Source organism: Pantherophis guttatus, chromosome 6, assembly GCF_059756535.1.
Source record: "Pantherophis guttatus breed Tessera chromosome 6, ASM5975653v1, whole genome shotgun sequence".
Lineage (NCBI taxonomy): Eukaryota > Metazoa > Chordata > Lepidosauria > Squamata > Colubridae > Pantherophis > Pantherophis guttatus.
The window spans coordinates 98,150,792-98,165,044 of NC_142068.1; the positions used below are offsets into that span (position 1 = coordinate 98,150,792).

The 14,253-nt window shown below is 39.0% G+C and overlaps 1 protein-coding gene across 1 annotated transcript in view; it reads left to right on the plus strand.

Moving 5' to 3' along the window:
• NDST2 (N-deacetylase and N-sulfotransferase 2) overlaps positions 1 to 14,253 on the plus strand; it is a 107,535-nt gene that overhangs the window by 89,496 nt on the left and 3,786 nt on the right. Inside the window, exons 7-12 of the mRNA XM_034435293.3 lie at positions 6,001 to 6,183; positions 9,847 to 9,943; positions 10,834 to 10,957; positions 11,929 to 12,103; positions 12,202 to 12,372; positions 13,999 to 14,108. Of these exons, the coding sequence (XP_034291184.1) occupies positions 6,001 to 6,183; positions 9,847 to 9,943; positions 10,834 to 10,957; positions 11,929 to 12,103; positions 12,202 to 12,372; positions 13,999 to 14,108 (860 nt within the window). The remainder of the gene's footprint in view (positions 1 to 6,000; positions 6,184 to 9,846; positions 9,944 to 10,833; positions 10,958 to 11,928; positions 12,104 to 12,201; positions 12,373 to 13,998; positions 14,109 to 14,253) is intronic.

Consider the following 14,253-nt stretch of genomic DNA (forward strand, 5'->3'; position numbering starts at 1 on the left):
TCGATTCCCACGAAGTCCCCTCCTACAAAGACAAACCCCCTCCTGCTCTCTCCCCCCCCTTTGCTCCATACCTAATCCCTCCCCGTTTCTTATGGCAGCTAAAGCAGTAAAGCTGATGCTGACACAGAGAGATTCCTCAAGAAAGTGCAGCAGGAAGCACAAGGAGCATTGCAAAGCCTCACGTAAATCTCAAAGGCATCCATAGAAAATAATCTGGTGAGTAGCTGCAGTCCAGTTCAGAAGAAGGGTAAAGAAAAAACTGAGGACTCCTCAAGAGTCCAAAGAACGACTCTGGTAGCCAGTGATATTTCAGTTCAGTGACTAAACAAGCAGAATCTCATCCATGTGCCTTCTGCTAACTTGACATTTTGTGACTGTGACTGCGTCACCATGGCAACAAATTGTGAGAGTACCCTTGTGTTTCCAAAAAAATCTGAAGAATCATTTCCAAAAGGTTGAGATTACCTCAGATACAGATAGTCCTCAATTTACGATTGTTTGTTTAATGATGGTTCAAGGTTATGATGGAAAAAGTGACGTGATCTGTGCTCACACTTGACTGTCATATCACTCCCATGGTCACACAATCACAATTTGGGACCTTGGTCACCAGTTCACATTTATGATTGGTTGCGATGTCCTGCAGTCATGTGATTATGGTTTGCAACCTTTTTTGCCATTTTCTGGCAAATGAATGCCCACTGGGGAAACTGGACTGCCGTAAAAATTGTTGTAAAATTGGGTCTGACTTAATTTTCAACCGCAATGACTTATGACAAAAATTCCAGTCCCAATTGTGGTCTGGGTTGAGGACTATCTGTAACCATTTGTGAGAAACATGCAGTGAAGTAATCATTTCCCTGAGCTTCTCCAGTTTACACTCCAAGTAAAACTACGTAGATGAGAAATATTCTCCAGAGAACAAAAAAACAACACCTGTGTTTAGAAAAATTGGTATGGTAAAAACAAAAATCAAGGATTTTTTTCAGGAATAGGAATATCTCTCTCCTATTTGGTTATGCTGCCAGCTGTATTTTTCATTCTCAAGTTTTTGTTATTGAAGTATCTTTAGGTAACCAAGTGGTTCTAGCATGCTTTCACACTAATACGGCTATATAGCCATCAGTCAAATTTTCCTGACTTTTGCTGAAGAAATGAATAATAACACTTTTCTCCAGGCTTTTGTAGAGTGAAAAAACTGAGCATTCATGATGTGAGAAGATGATTTTTTGCAGTCATAGCATTCATTAGTAAGGCTAAGTTATACAATCCTGTAAAATTGCACAGTTCCAAATTGTTAATTTTTCAGGCTAAAAACACTGTACCTCTTTTTTTTGCTTGCAATGGAGGCAAGCCATTCCATTGATGAATGATTCTTACTGTCAGGAAATTTCTCTTTATTTCCAAGTTGGATTTCCCTCTGACGAGTTTCCACTTTCTTGTCCTGCCCTCAGGTGCTTTGGAGACTAAATCAGCCCCCTCTTCCCTGTGACAAACTTTCAAGTACGGGAAGACTGCTGTCATGTCTCCCCTAAGACTTCTCTTCGTTAGGCTAAACATAGCCGTTTGTCATGATTTAGCTCCATATTCCTTATCCTCTTCATTGTCCGTCTGTGTACCGTTTCTGGGGCCTCAGGATCTTTTTTGTATCGTCATGACCAGAGCCAAATGCAGTGTTCCAAATGTGGCCTTGCTAATGCAGAATGGAGCAATACTATAACTTCCTGTGATCATGATGGACATTCTCATGAGTTGTAGTAGATTCAAAGATATTGGGGTCCTCATTTGGATACTTTAGGGGATACAGTTGATAAAGCATCCAAATGAGACCCCCAACATCTTGGAATCTATTGCAAGGGATCAGTTTCTGCTCATTAGGAAGGGCATCAAGATCACCTTGCAGCTGGCTATAGCTGATATCTATGGGCTCCACCCCTTCATTTCCTGGGTTAAGTTTTAGAAGCCCTTAAATAATAAAGATAATTCTGTTGGCCAACTACTTGAACGTGCTCTGGGAATGCCAGAAGGAGATCTTAGGGACAATTGTGTCATGGCCCAACTGACTTTATGAGTCTCTGAGAGCAGACCATCTTCAGACTCTAAGGAAAAAAGATTGACATCTAAATTTCACTGGAATGTATTTAAATCATTTATCAAAAACTATTAAATACCGTTAAGATAAAAATTAAAAGATGTGCAGGAATTTAAATTTGAATGAGGAAAGAGGCTTTGATTAGCATGGGGATGCTTGTGGCATCTGAAAGAAGCCCTGGATTAGGAATGTATTGTATTGGGACTAGTGTGCAAGACAAGGAAAAGATGAAGTTTCTCTAAGGTTCAGCAGTAGGTAGAATAGTCATATCCAAGCCAGATCCAAAAAGGTCTCCTGCTTCAGGAGGAGATCCTTATTCCACAAACCCCAAACAAGAAATGGAGATGATAAAAAGAACCAAAGGATAAAATACTGAATCAAACATTCAAACGTAGACCTTCAAGCAAGCACAACTGAGGAGAAAAAAAAATAATAAATCGTCCTGGATACATCTTGGCCCATTGGATTTAAAAAATGGAGATCTCCTCTGCAGGGTGCATGCGGTTAAGAGGGAGAGAAAATAAATCAGAATGCTAGGATGACATAAGGGGCAGCACAACAGGGCAGGTTGCACTGTCTCAGTTGCCCCATATAACTTCTCAGCTTTTTGGCTGGGGTAAAGTATAGTTAGCAACAGGATTTTGACAAACTCCTCATGTTCAAATTCTTCATCATGACACACAGACCAGATCAAGATTATGTTCCCTTTGTATCTTCAGCTGATAAAATTTTCAGCTGGTTAATGGGAAAGCTATGGAGCAGGCATACTATGTCTATGTCTATGTTCTCAGCCATCCAAGTCATGAGTGTCCTAAAGGTGCTTTTTCAAAAAGCTATTATTAATGTTTTATTAACAAGAGAGGGGAAACAAGCATAATATGTCTATCCCAAAGGTACTTTTTCAAAAGGCAACTGGCCTTCCTTTGTTTTTCCTTGAAGACGTTTCACTTCTCATCCAAAAAGCAGTTTTGAAGAAACTTCTTGGATGAGAAGCAAAACATCTTCAAGGAAAAACAAGGGAAGTCCAGTTGCCTTTTGAAAAAGTACCTTTGGGATAGACATATTATGCTTGTTTCGCCTCTCTTGATGATAAAATATAATAACTTATAATCAGTGATAGAGAGACATAGGCAGGTTAATTCCAGTCTGCAAGATCTCCTGGCTACCTACCTACCTACCCAAGACTCTTAGTCTTAGTCACAGCTGTATCGTCTTTGAGGGAAGCAGCCATCCAGCTTTTCCTTCATCCAAATTCATTTGAGCTGTACATTCTTCCGGGGAAATGAGTTTCAGGCATATATAACAAGCTTTTGGAAATTTCCTTTCCATAAGGACTAGTATATATATTTTTTGCAGCAGACTTATTGCAGTTGTATTTCTTTTGGTTTGGTTTTTTTAAACTTAAATGCAGAATCATTCTGGTATTGATTGTACAGGGTCTTTGGTGCTCTCTGAACTTAGTTGTTTTCTTGTAGACTTTTCATTACCAAACTAGGTGACATTATAGTAGGGAATGGGGTTTGCTCTCATTTTATATTCTAGTGGCTTGCTCTGCCAGTGTTGGTGGGAATATTAGTTTGTTTGTCTGAGTTGCTAGTTCCTTGATTGGGGTATTGTTTACTTCTCATTTGTTGATCTAGTGTTAATCTTGGTGTTAGTCTCTGCTTGTCTGGTTGTTGATTGCAGTGAGGAGGTGTTTTGATCTTTTAATTTCCTTTTTGTCTTTTTGATTGTCACTTGAATGGTATGTAGTTGTTGTTTAACTCTGTTTGCCTGTTGATAGCCAATTTCTCTTGAGTGCTAGAATTCCAGGAATTCTCTGGCATTTTTGGCATCTAGGATGTTCACAGTTTCCCAGTTGAAACTAAGGTTAAGTCTGTCATGTGTTGTGAAATTAAGTTTCATCATGTCTTCTGACTGCTAGTTGGTGTTCATGGATGCGCTCTGCTAGCACTGACATTGTTACCTACTTCGGTAATGAAACATCTGCAAGAAAACCACCAAGCTCAGAGAGCACCAAGGACCCTGCAGTTCAACTCTGAGCTAAAAATATTCTCTTCTAGCGGCTGTGGATTGTCTTATTCCTTTTTCCCCCTTGAAGGCTTCCTGATTGTCTAGCCATTCATCAGAGAGGACCATTTAGTGCAAGAACCCTGCAAAGGGTTTGTAGAGAAGGCTGATGTCCTTAGCAACCCTCTTCCCTCCAATTCAACTGGAGTTAACAGACCCATTTGGTGAAGCGGAGTGCTTTTCCCTTGGTAAGGCCTCTCAGACCCAGCAATCTCTGCAGTGCCCCTCCACTACTGACCAACAAGGAGGGGAAGGGCAGCCTAATGGTATAGAACAGTCTTGGTTTAGACCACATGCTATACTAGACTAAAATGAGGTTGAATAGTTTATACTTTCTGTACGAGAGTTTTACCTCAGAAACACAGCATGTTATGTAAAATGAGTCAAATTGACTCTGACCTGACTTACATGGCTTTTCACTCCTAACTATATAAACATTTTCAAGGTCTGCACCCAAGTTCAGCCAAGGCCTTATTAGGGTAGAGAGGTTATATCACCTAATAAGGCCTTGCTTGAACTTGGGGTGCAGACTTGAAAATGACAGGGCTAAAGTTCCATTAATTGCAGCCTCCCCCCCCCCCCCCCCCGATAGTCTCTGGGATTTTTCATAACATCTTACATGTTTCTCCTAGCATGTTCTTTACTTTAGCTCAAATTGTGGTCACAATGGATAGAAGTACTTGTCTTCCATGTGATAACTACACTTGAGTTGTTCAGATGTCAAGATACCATTCACTGTCTATTGTATTGCTTATAGCATCTGGCACTCATAACCACAATTGTTTGAACTGTGAAAATTGACCAAGAGGTTATAGAGTTACTATTGCAAGATTGAACATGAGCAACTAGTAAACTTTGCCAAGTTCTTAACAGTAATTATGGTGTGCAGAAGTCTGTTGGTACTAATTGTTGTAGGTTTGATTTTCTCGTACTTTGAAGTATTATATTTGTCTTTTATTGGGACTCAACAAAACAGGTTCAAAGTTAATTATGTGAGATGGACATGCCAGTAAGTTTAAGTGACAATACCCTTCCCCATCACACCTCCCAGACTCTAGAAAAGATGGAGCACACACCGGTCTTAACAATACTGTAATTGGATTCTTAAAAGGACATTCCAGTTACATTTTTTTATTTTATTTTATTTTATTTTATTTTATTTTATTTTATTTTATTTTATTTTATTTTATTTTATTTTATTTTATTTTATTTTATTTTATTTTATTATTTTATTTATATGCCGCCCTATCTCCATAGGACTCAGGGCGGCTCACAACAATAAAATACATTTGTTTAGACAGATCAGGATTAATTTATAAATAAAATCCTTGGGTAGGTCTTTCCATGTGAGATTCAGGGGGTGGGGGTGGGGGGGCCGGATGAAGAAATGCAGGGGTCATATTTCTAGAAACTAATGGTATTTTGTTGGCTTATGACACCCTGATGGAGACTAGACTTTCAGTAAGCATGCACTTGTGATGGCAGTAGAAGGAGACTGCCAAGTTCCTTGCTCTTGAAATGTAATAAACAAATAAAAAGAACAATATAAATATTGAGAGATATGATGGCTTTCTTTTCAGAAAAAAAAGAACTGTGGAACTGATGAATTAATTAAAATCTTCTCAAGAAATTCTGGGACACAGGAATTATTTATATAAATATTTTCTTCTGTGGGAAGGATGACTGTATAGGTCAAATCTAAACAAACGAAAGAACAAAAACCTTAGGATCTTGGACATTGTATGCTGATTCTGCAACTGCAGAAAGCAAGCAATGGGGCCCAAGTGCATTTGTTTGTTGGTACTAATGGAAGCTTCCATTTTCTTCCTTGTTTGTAGATCAGCATCTTCATGACCCACTTGTCCAATTACGGCAATGACCGGCTTGGGCTCTACACTTTTGAAAGCCTTGTCAAATTTGTGCAGTGCTGGACCAATCTTCGTATTCAGACTTTGCCTCCAATCCAGTTGGCCAAAAAGTATTTTGAAATATTTTCAGAGGAAAAGAACCCTCTGTGGCAGGTGAGGAAGCATTGTTTGGGAGAGGGGGGGCATTTTCCAACAATGTCTCCCATTGATCACACTTCAGCTGAAGATTTGATTTGATCTTAATACAAGAGTAGAAAGTTCAGAGTTTAATGAATCTTTATTATTTGCTGCAAGAGAGAAGTTCCTGCATTTCATTTTCCTTTTGATTCCTTTGGAATTAACTGGAAATATGGAAAGTTATGGTTGTTTCTGGACATAGGAAACTTTTATTTTTGAGAGAAGTCTGACATTTTTGAATTGACTCTGATTCCATTTTCGGCACGTACTTTCACTGTATAAGCAAGGTGGGCCATTGGTGAATCAACAATTTTTTCAGTGGCAGGTCCTGTTTTCATTGTTGTCCAGGTGGGTAATCTAGCTTCAAACCCCCAACAGACAACTGAGGCTGTCATCTTGAAAAGAAAATGATATTCATAAGTAGGACTGTAGAATTGGAAACTGCTGGGACAGACGTCGGGGGCAGCTCTCCTTTGACAAGCAAGTTTTAGTGACAAAAACAAAGTCAAGAGAGGCATTCCTGATTGGCAGCACATACTTGACCTTCCTCTTAGTCAGAAAGATAATCTTGAAACCAGTTTTTGTTTTTCTTCATGTACCAGTCCAGATTATACATTAACCTGTAAAATACATCATGACATCTGTATCAATCCTTGAAAGAGGAATGTGGAGATGATTATTAGCACACCTATCTTTAGAAATTCATCTGGAGAGTTTACCCGGGTGGGCAGCTTTCTTTTATTCCTGGAAACTCCCTCGCATAATATGCAATTAAGCAGTCCTTTGGTAGAATAGATAATAAAGGAATTGAAGTCTTTGAATATCAGTTGCTCCCATAAACTGACTATAAAAGTTACGCTATGCTAAGAATCCAGCTAGATGACCCTTGAATGAAGATAATTTCACCTGCCTTAGCTATTTCAAATTCTTGCAATACTACCAGATTAGCACCCCCTTTCCTCCAAATCGTAGAATATGAGAGAGAGTATCCAGCAGGAATGGGTATCGAGATGAACAAATGGTCTATTGTTGAATGCTAACCCTTACAATTTCTTGCTGTTCAACCAAAATCCCCCCTACCCAAAAAGTATCCAAAATTGGAACCCACCATTTTTTATTCTATCTCCTGGAACAATTCTGAATGATCTTCAGGGTTGAAGATGTTTATCAGGTGTCTTCCAAACTAAAGATACCCATAGCACCAACTGTTCCTCACAACCTTTTTTTTTTGCAAGCCCCTTGTCATCTTGGTGGCTCTCTGAACATGCTTTAATATCAGTGTCCTCCCTAAAATGTGCCATGCAAAACCAAGCACATGCTAGGGGAATGTGACCAATGTTGAAAAGATTGGAAAAATTACTTCTCTTGAATTTCCTATTAGGAAAAGAGCAAAATCAAGCAAACAAAATTTCAAAATAAGTGCAGATTTCAAAAGATAAACTTTTCAAAAACACTTTGTCTGTTTTGATATATTAAATGTTTTCATAACATTATAAAAAAATGTGTGATTAAACAGATTTGCTCCAAGGCTCAGTATTCTTGTAGAACGGTCATCCAGTATCATAGTATAGTATAGTTTATTGAATAGCCGGAAGGCCTTTTCAAACAAAACAGAAAAGAAAAAGGGAAAAAGATAAAACAGTTACAAAAATAGCAATCTAAAAATATATGATAGATGACATTAAAATTTTACAATATCAAATTTCAATAGCTAAGTTGCCAAGACTAGATAACCCAAATAGGATAGCTCCTCTCTAACTGAGCTCATCTTCCTTACAATTGATAAAAAATTTTTTTGATATAACTGGCTCGTATTGCCGTCATTCTTTTAAGGTATCGAGTGATCGCTCTTGCCAGGGGAGGAGAGTCAGCCCTCAACAGAAATGCTAATTTTTGGCTTATATTCCAGTGGGGAAATTTATTTATAATTGGGGACAGATATTGTTTTCTTACTTCTTGATAGAGACTACATTCGAATATTATATGCGCCGTGTCCTCCACGATGTTTACCCCACATATGCATATTCTTTTGTCATACGGGATTTTCCAAGAACGGCCGAATCTAACGTTGGTATCTAGAAGTTCGAATCTAAACTTAACAAATAAATGTCTCTCCACTGATGGCATTTCTAAATGTAAATACTTTTCCAGAGTGAAAGTTGTTTTAACTGCTGTCAGCAGTTTAAGGGAATGATTAGTTGAAAGGGTTGCCATGTCCATTTGCCCATGTATATCTTTAATCCGTTGTTTAACTTGGTTCGGTGTGTCACACAACGGGAACCCTACGCCATATCGGTTCAATATTTCTGACAGCCGGGTTAGCCAGGAATACCTTTGAGGATTTGAAATCTGCTGTTCCTCTAGACATATTTTAGGGAGTCTGCTGGCATCCATCTGGGTCATTTTTAGCCAGTAGGCTACCGCCCTAGTGATTGTATAGGTGTACAGTGAGAAATGTCCCAATTCAGCTCTGACGGCTGCAGCTGAAGTGGAATTGTTTACCCCAAGCATCCTCCTTAACAAATTATTTTGAGTTCTCTCTAATATGGGGGCCTCTGTAAGACCCCAAATTTCAGCACCATAGAGCATGATCAGAACAAGTTTAGCCTGAAAGACTTTACGAAGAGGTAAAATGGAGATTGGTTGGATTCGTTTACTTAATTTGGATACAAGGCTTGCTCCTGCTCTGACCTTTTGAGAAAGGTATTGATGGTGCGGAGTCCAACCTCCTGCACTGGAAAAAACAATTCCAAGATAAGTAAATTGGGTAACTTGCTCAATTTTTGTGTCATTAATCTGCCAATTGTGCTTTTTATTCTTATTGCCGAAGACTAAAACTTTTGATTTAGCTACATTTATAGTCAAGTGGTTTGCAGTACAGTAACGTGTGAGCTTGTCAAGAAGTCTCCTCATTCCTATTTGGGTTCTAGAAAACAACACTAAGTCATCGGCATACATTAATACGTTAATAAATCTAGAGCCTATTTGGGGGCTGTGCGTCAGAAGATCATCCAGCTGCGCTGGGATATCATTTATATAAAGGTTAAAAAGAGTAGGGCCCAGCAGGCAGCCCTGCCTCACTCCTCTAGTTGTCGGTATGCTGTTTGTTGAGGCCCCATTTGCTGCATATCTGACTCTAATTGCCGTATTAGTATAGAGAATCCTGATCAACAAAATAAGTCTGGGGTCCATCCCCATAACTTGTAGTTTCCTCCACAAGTGGTTCCTATCTATAGAATCAAAAGCAGCAGTAAGGTCAATAAAGGCGGTATACAGCTTTTTCCCCTGGGTCTTGTATTTATTAATTAAGTGGGAAAGGACAAAACAATTGTCTATGGTAGACCTACCTGATCTAAAACCTGCCTGCTCATTTGCCAGAATTTCCTTATCCAAGCACCAGTCCTCTATTTTATTTAGGAGATGTTTCGTATACATTTTTGAAATTATATTAAGAAGACTGATGGGTCGGTAGTTGGATGGGGCAGCTCTGTCACCTTTCTTAAAAATATCATAGTAGCACATTCCGAATGGTAGAACGCATCTTAAATTGGGGACCTTCTCATACAATTTACTTACTTAATGTATATAAAGTTGTGTATTTCCTACATGATCTCATATTTGATGTCTTTCTTGACATAGAACCCTTGTGATGACAAGCGGCATAAGGATATCTGGTCAAAAGAGAAGACATGTGACCGGCTTCCCAAGTTCCTTATTATTGGTCCTCAAAAAACTGGTAACATTTATCCCCAATGGCATTTATCATCTTGCTTAACAATTTGACATTTGTATAATGGTTGTGAGTCTCCATTTTGTGATTTCAATCTTCATTTGTCAGCCTAGTACCCCTTAAAGTGCAGGTAGAAAAGTTATGGCCGCCTGAATGTCACCAAACTCTGCCTTCTCATATCCCTCACTGCTGGCCATGTAGAGTGGGGCACTTGTTCTAGTTCAGCAGCCTCGTGACAGGAGCCATTCCCCCTCTGCTGATTTAAAGTTTAATGAGGATTTTACCATAGAGGGGAAGGTCAATTAGTCTTGAGGGGCAAATCTACACTGAGATTCCCTACTCCTTTTAGACCTGTCAAACTGAGATACTAAGATAGATGTGTAATTCAATAAATTGGGGGATTAATCAATGTACAAAAAGAAGTTTAAATTAGAAACCAGCATTCTTTACTCCATTATATTGGATAAGTGAAAAGAAATACAAGCAGTCCTTGACTTACAATCATTTGTTTAGTGATTGTTCAAAGTTACAACAGCACTGAAAAAAGTGGCTTATGATCAGTTCTCACGACTGTTGCAGTATCCCCATGGTTATGCAATCAAAATTTGGGTGCATGGCATCTGGCATATATTTATGACAGTTGCACTGTCCTGGGGTCATGTGATCATCATCTGTAATCTTCTCAGCTAGCTTCCAATCAAGGGGGGAAGCCAGGTTTGCATAATAACTGCATGATTCACTTAACAACTCTGGCAAAAAGAGTCATAAAATGGGGTGCAACTCACTTAACAACTACTTGCTTAGGACTAGGAATACCTTATTTGGAACCAGCAGATATTTCATGGCTGAAGTAAACCCAACATAACCCTGATGAAGCTCTTGTTTCTCTGTTGCAGGAACAACTGCTGTGCATTTCTTTCTCTCTATGCATCCAGCTGTGACTAGCAATTTCCCAAGCCCATCCACCTTTGAAGAAATCCAGTTCTTTAATGGACCCAACTATCACAAAGGAATTGATTGGTACGTGCTGGGATTCCTACTGAATTGTCTCTGAGAGCCTCTGGATCCTGCCTAGCTTGGACTTTCTAACCCTGGTCAAAAAGCTGGGCCGAGATTCTCCACATCCTGTTGCATTTCCATGATTCTCCCGCATACTAGCAGCTTATTCTTGTCCAACATTTAACCAGTTGTATAAAACAATGTTAACTTCAAATGTTATATAACATTGCTAACTTTTAATTAGTCCAAGGATGCTTGTGTTGGTCGCTGATTTGCCTTCATCATTTCTTTAAAAAAAATAATCTCATTAAACTTTTATTAAACAAAAATGAAAATGAAAATAGTGGGAAAAGAGAGAAAGAAAAAGAGAAAAGAAAGAAGTGTAGGGGAAAGGGGGAAAAAAGAAAGCCTTGACTTCTGAATCTTTTTAGTGCAGTAGAATAAAACACTACATCCTCAACTTTTTACTTTAACATATTTAACATGTACTAGCCATTTTTATAATCACAAACTTACCTAATCAGCAAAGTTTCAATTTTTTCCATCTCAAGCACAAAAATTCAGAAGTGGCTACCAAGTAGAAACAAATCTGGATGTATTCTTTTCTTTGATCAGAGCAGTTAATTTAACCATCTGTATTTACAGATTAGTGTTTCTCAACCTTGATGATTTTAAGATGTGTGGATTTCAATTCCTAGAATTTCCCCAGTCAGATTGAGAAACACTGGAGTTATTGATCAAGACAGTCTTCAGAGAGGCTAGTGTTTGTATCGTTCCACATAAGGCAGACTTCATTGCATCCCAGATTGAATCAGAACATGGCGTCTCCAGCATGAGGGAGGACAGAGTCTGCTGCCAGAACAATGCAAATGTTTGTGTGTACAGTGCCTGCAAGTTTCTTGTGTATAGTAAGAAATTTCTTAATTTTAATTAACTCCATCCCCATCATTATTATTCCCTTATATTTTTTCCTGATTTCCTCAACTTGACAGGTACATGGAATTCTTCCCCATCCCTTCTAATGCCAGCACAGACTTCATGTTTGAGAAAAGTGCCAATTACTTTGATACCGAGGTAGTCCCTAAACGAAGTGCAGCTCTTCTTCCACAGGCCAAAATCATTGCTGTCCTTATCAACCCTGCTGACCGAGCCTACTCTTGGTATCAGGTAACTCAGAAAGGCCAGACTGCATAGGTGAAATTTTATGTATTTTGAATTGGGAAAAGCAGAATTTTATGCTCTTAATTCATTTTTCACACTTGCAGCATCAACGTGCTCACAATGACCCTGTGGCGCTTAACTACACTTTTTACCAGACCATTTCTGCTGGACCCCAGGCCCCTCAAGAGCTGCACAATCTACAGAGTCGTTGTCTGAATCCTGGATTATATTCAACACATCTGGAGAGATGGCTAACATACTTTCCATCAGGACAGGTACAACAATTTTTTTTTCAAGATCTAGCTTATGTTTGATGGCTATTTAAGTGAACCCTAAAACTGATACTGAGCAACCTTTTCAAAATATATTAACTTTCATTTGCACAAGCAAACCAGGATTCTTCTTGAATATCTCTTTGTGAGACTTACAAAAGGTCTCTCTCACAAAGAGATATTCAAGAAGAATAAAAACTACTAAGATAGTGCACTAATAAAAACTTGCTGGCTTTCTAGGTTTCAGAGATTCAGAGATTTCCACCCAGAGTGGAAAGAAACTTTGAAGAAGCAGAGTTTCTTGAACTTTTGAGATTCATCATTAATGCAAACCCTGGTTATAGAAAATTCTGTACTCTATCTTACCAGCTGAATCACTATATATATAAAAGAGAAAAGAATTTCTCAACCACCTCCTTCAAGAAGGGGGGGGGGACAGAAAGTGTAATAATCTGGTAACCAGATATAATTAGGAAATATCTCCTATGTCTGTCCAGCTATATAATGTTGATCATATATAATGTTCAGGAAATATCATTAAAGTGATATGCATCATAAAGAAATACTCTACAAGTCTCTGGGGAGATTTTGAGTATATGCTGTATTGCAGGGGTCAGCAACCAAAGGTCCTAACCGGAAGCCCCCGTTCAATTCTGGAGCCGACCAGAAGTCTACCATAGAGTCTCCTCCTAGCGTGGCCTCCTTTTTCCTCTACCTGTCCTAACCGAAAGCCCTATCCCTATGTGGAGCCGACCGGCGACAGGAAGCCACAGCAGAGGGATGAAAGCCACATGCGGCTCCAGAGCCACAGGTTGCTGACCCCTGCTGTAGAGAGAACATTGTCAGCCCTTTTGAACCATCCCTAATCCTGAAGTGCTGTGAATGCTTTACTTAAGTCCTATTAAAATATACAGTGAGTTTATTAAACAAATAACTCCCAGAGTTTGCCATGTCTTTATTGAACACATTGAGCCAAATTACTTTTCTGTTGGAAAAAGCTTACGAAGGCCAACAACAACCTGTTCTCCCGAAGGGATCAATTGAGCTGGTTATTCCAGCCAATGAGACTACAGCTAGTAGGATACTTGAGGCTCCCTCCCTTGTGAAGAAATATGCACCCACGCATTCTCTTCCTGATGCAGGTTTGTGAAAGGGAATCATGCCTCAATCAAGAGACCTACACAAACTTCCAAAAAAGTCTTCATGTCACTCCTGCTGAAGCTGGGAAGGACTTTGAAATCATTGCAAGAGTTGCAATATAGGAAGCCCGAAAGTATCAGTAGTTGAAGCAATTCAGTAAAAAGCCAAAATACTTTCAAGCTAGCATACAAGATTGATCAACAGGTACCACGGTTACTGCCGTTACTACTGAAGGAATTTCTATGTCTTCACATCTTTTTTCAACAAGCACAGCAAGTGTTGGCTCAATGGGCTCAATAAAGGCACAATACAGGACCTTGTGTTGGGGTTGTTACTTAAATCCAAATCTCCTTATTTACTTAGGACTTAGGTAAAGATTATTGAAGGTCGCAGTCTGGTAGGATTACAAATTGTACTAAAAGTTTCTTTCATTGATGCAAAGATTGGTTAGATTTACCAAAAACTTTGGCCATTTCTCTTTCCATTTAGATTCTGGTAGTTGATGGGCAGGAGCTTCGACACAGCCCCTCCCCCATTATGGACAGCATTCAACGGTTTCTGGGAATTACACCACTGCTCAACTACACACAAGCACTAAAGTAAGGATTCTCCGTTTGCATGGAGGCACTTTTGTCTTGAAATCTTTGTAAAAACGTATGCATTTGTGTGACAGCTACTTATAAGCTAATTTCCCTGTATGACCTGATTTGAACACAGCATTTTTAGGCCAACAAAGTATTAAAT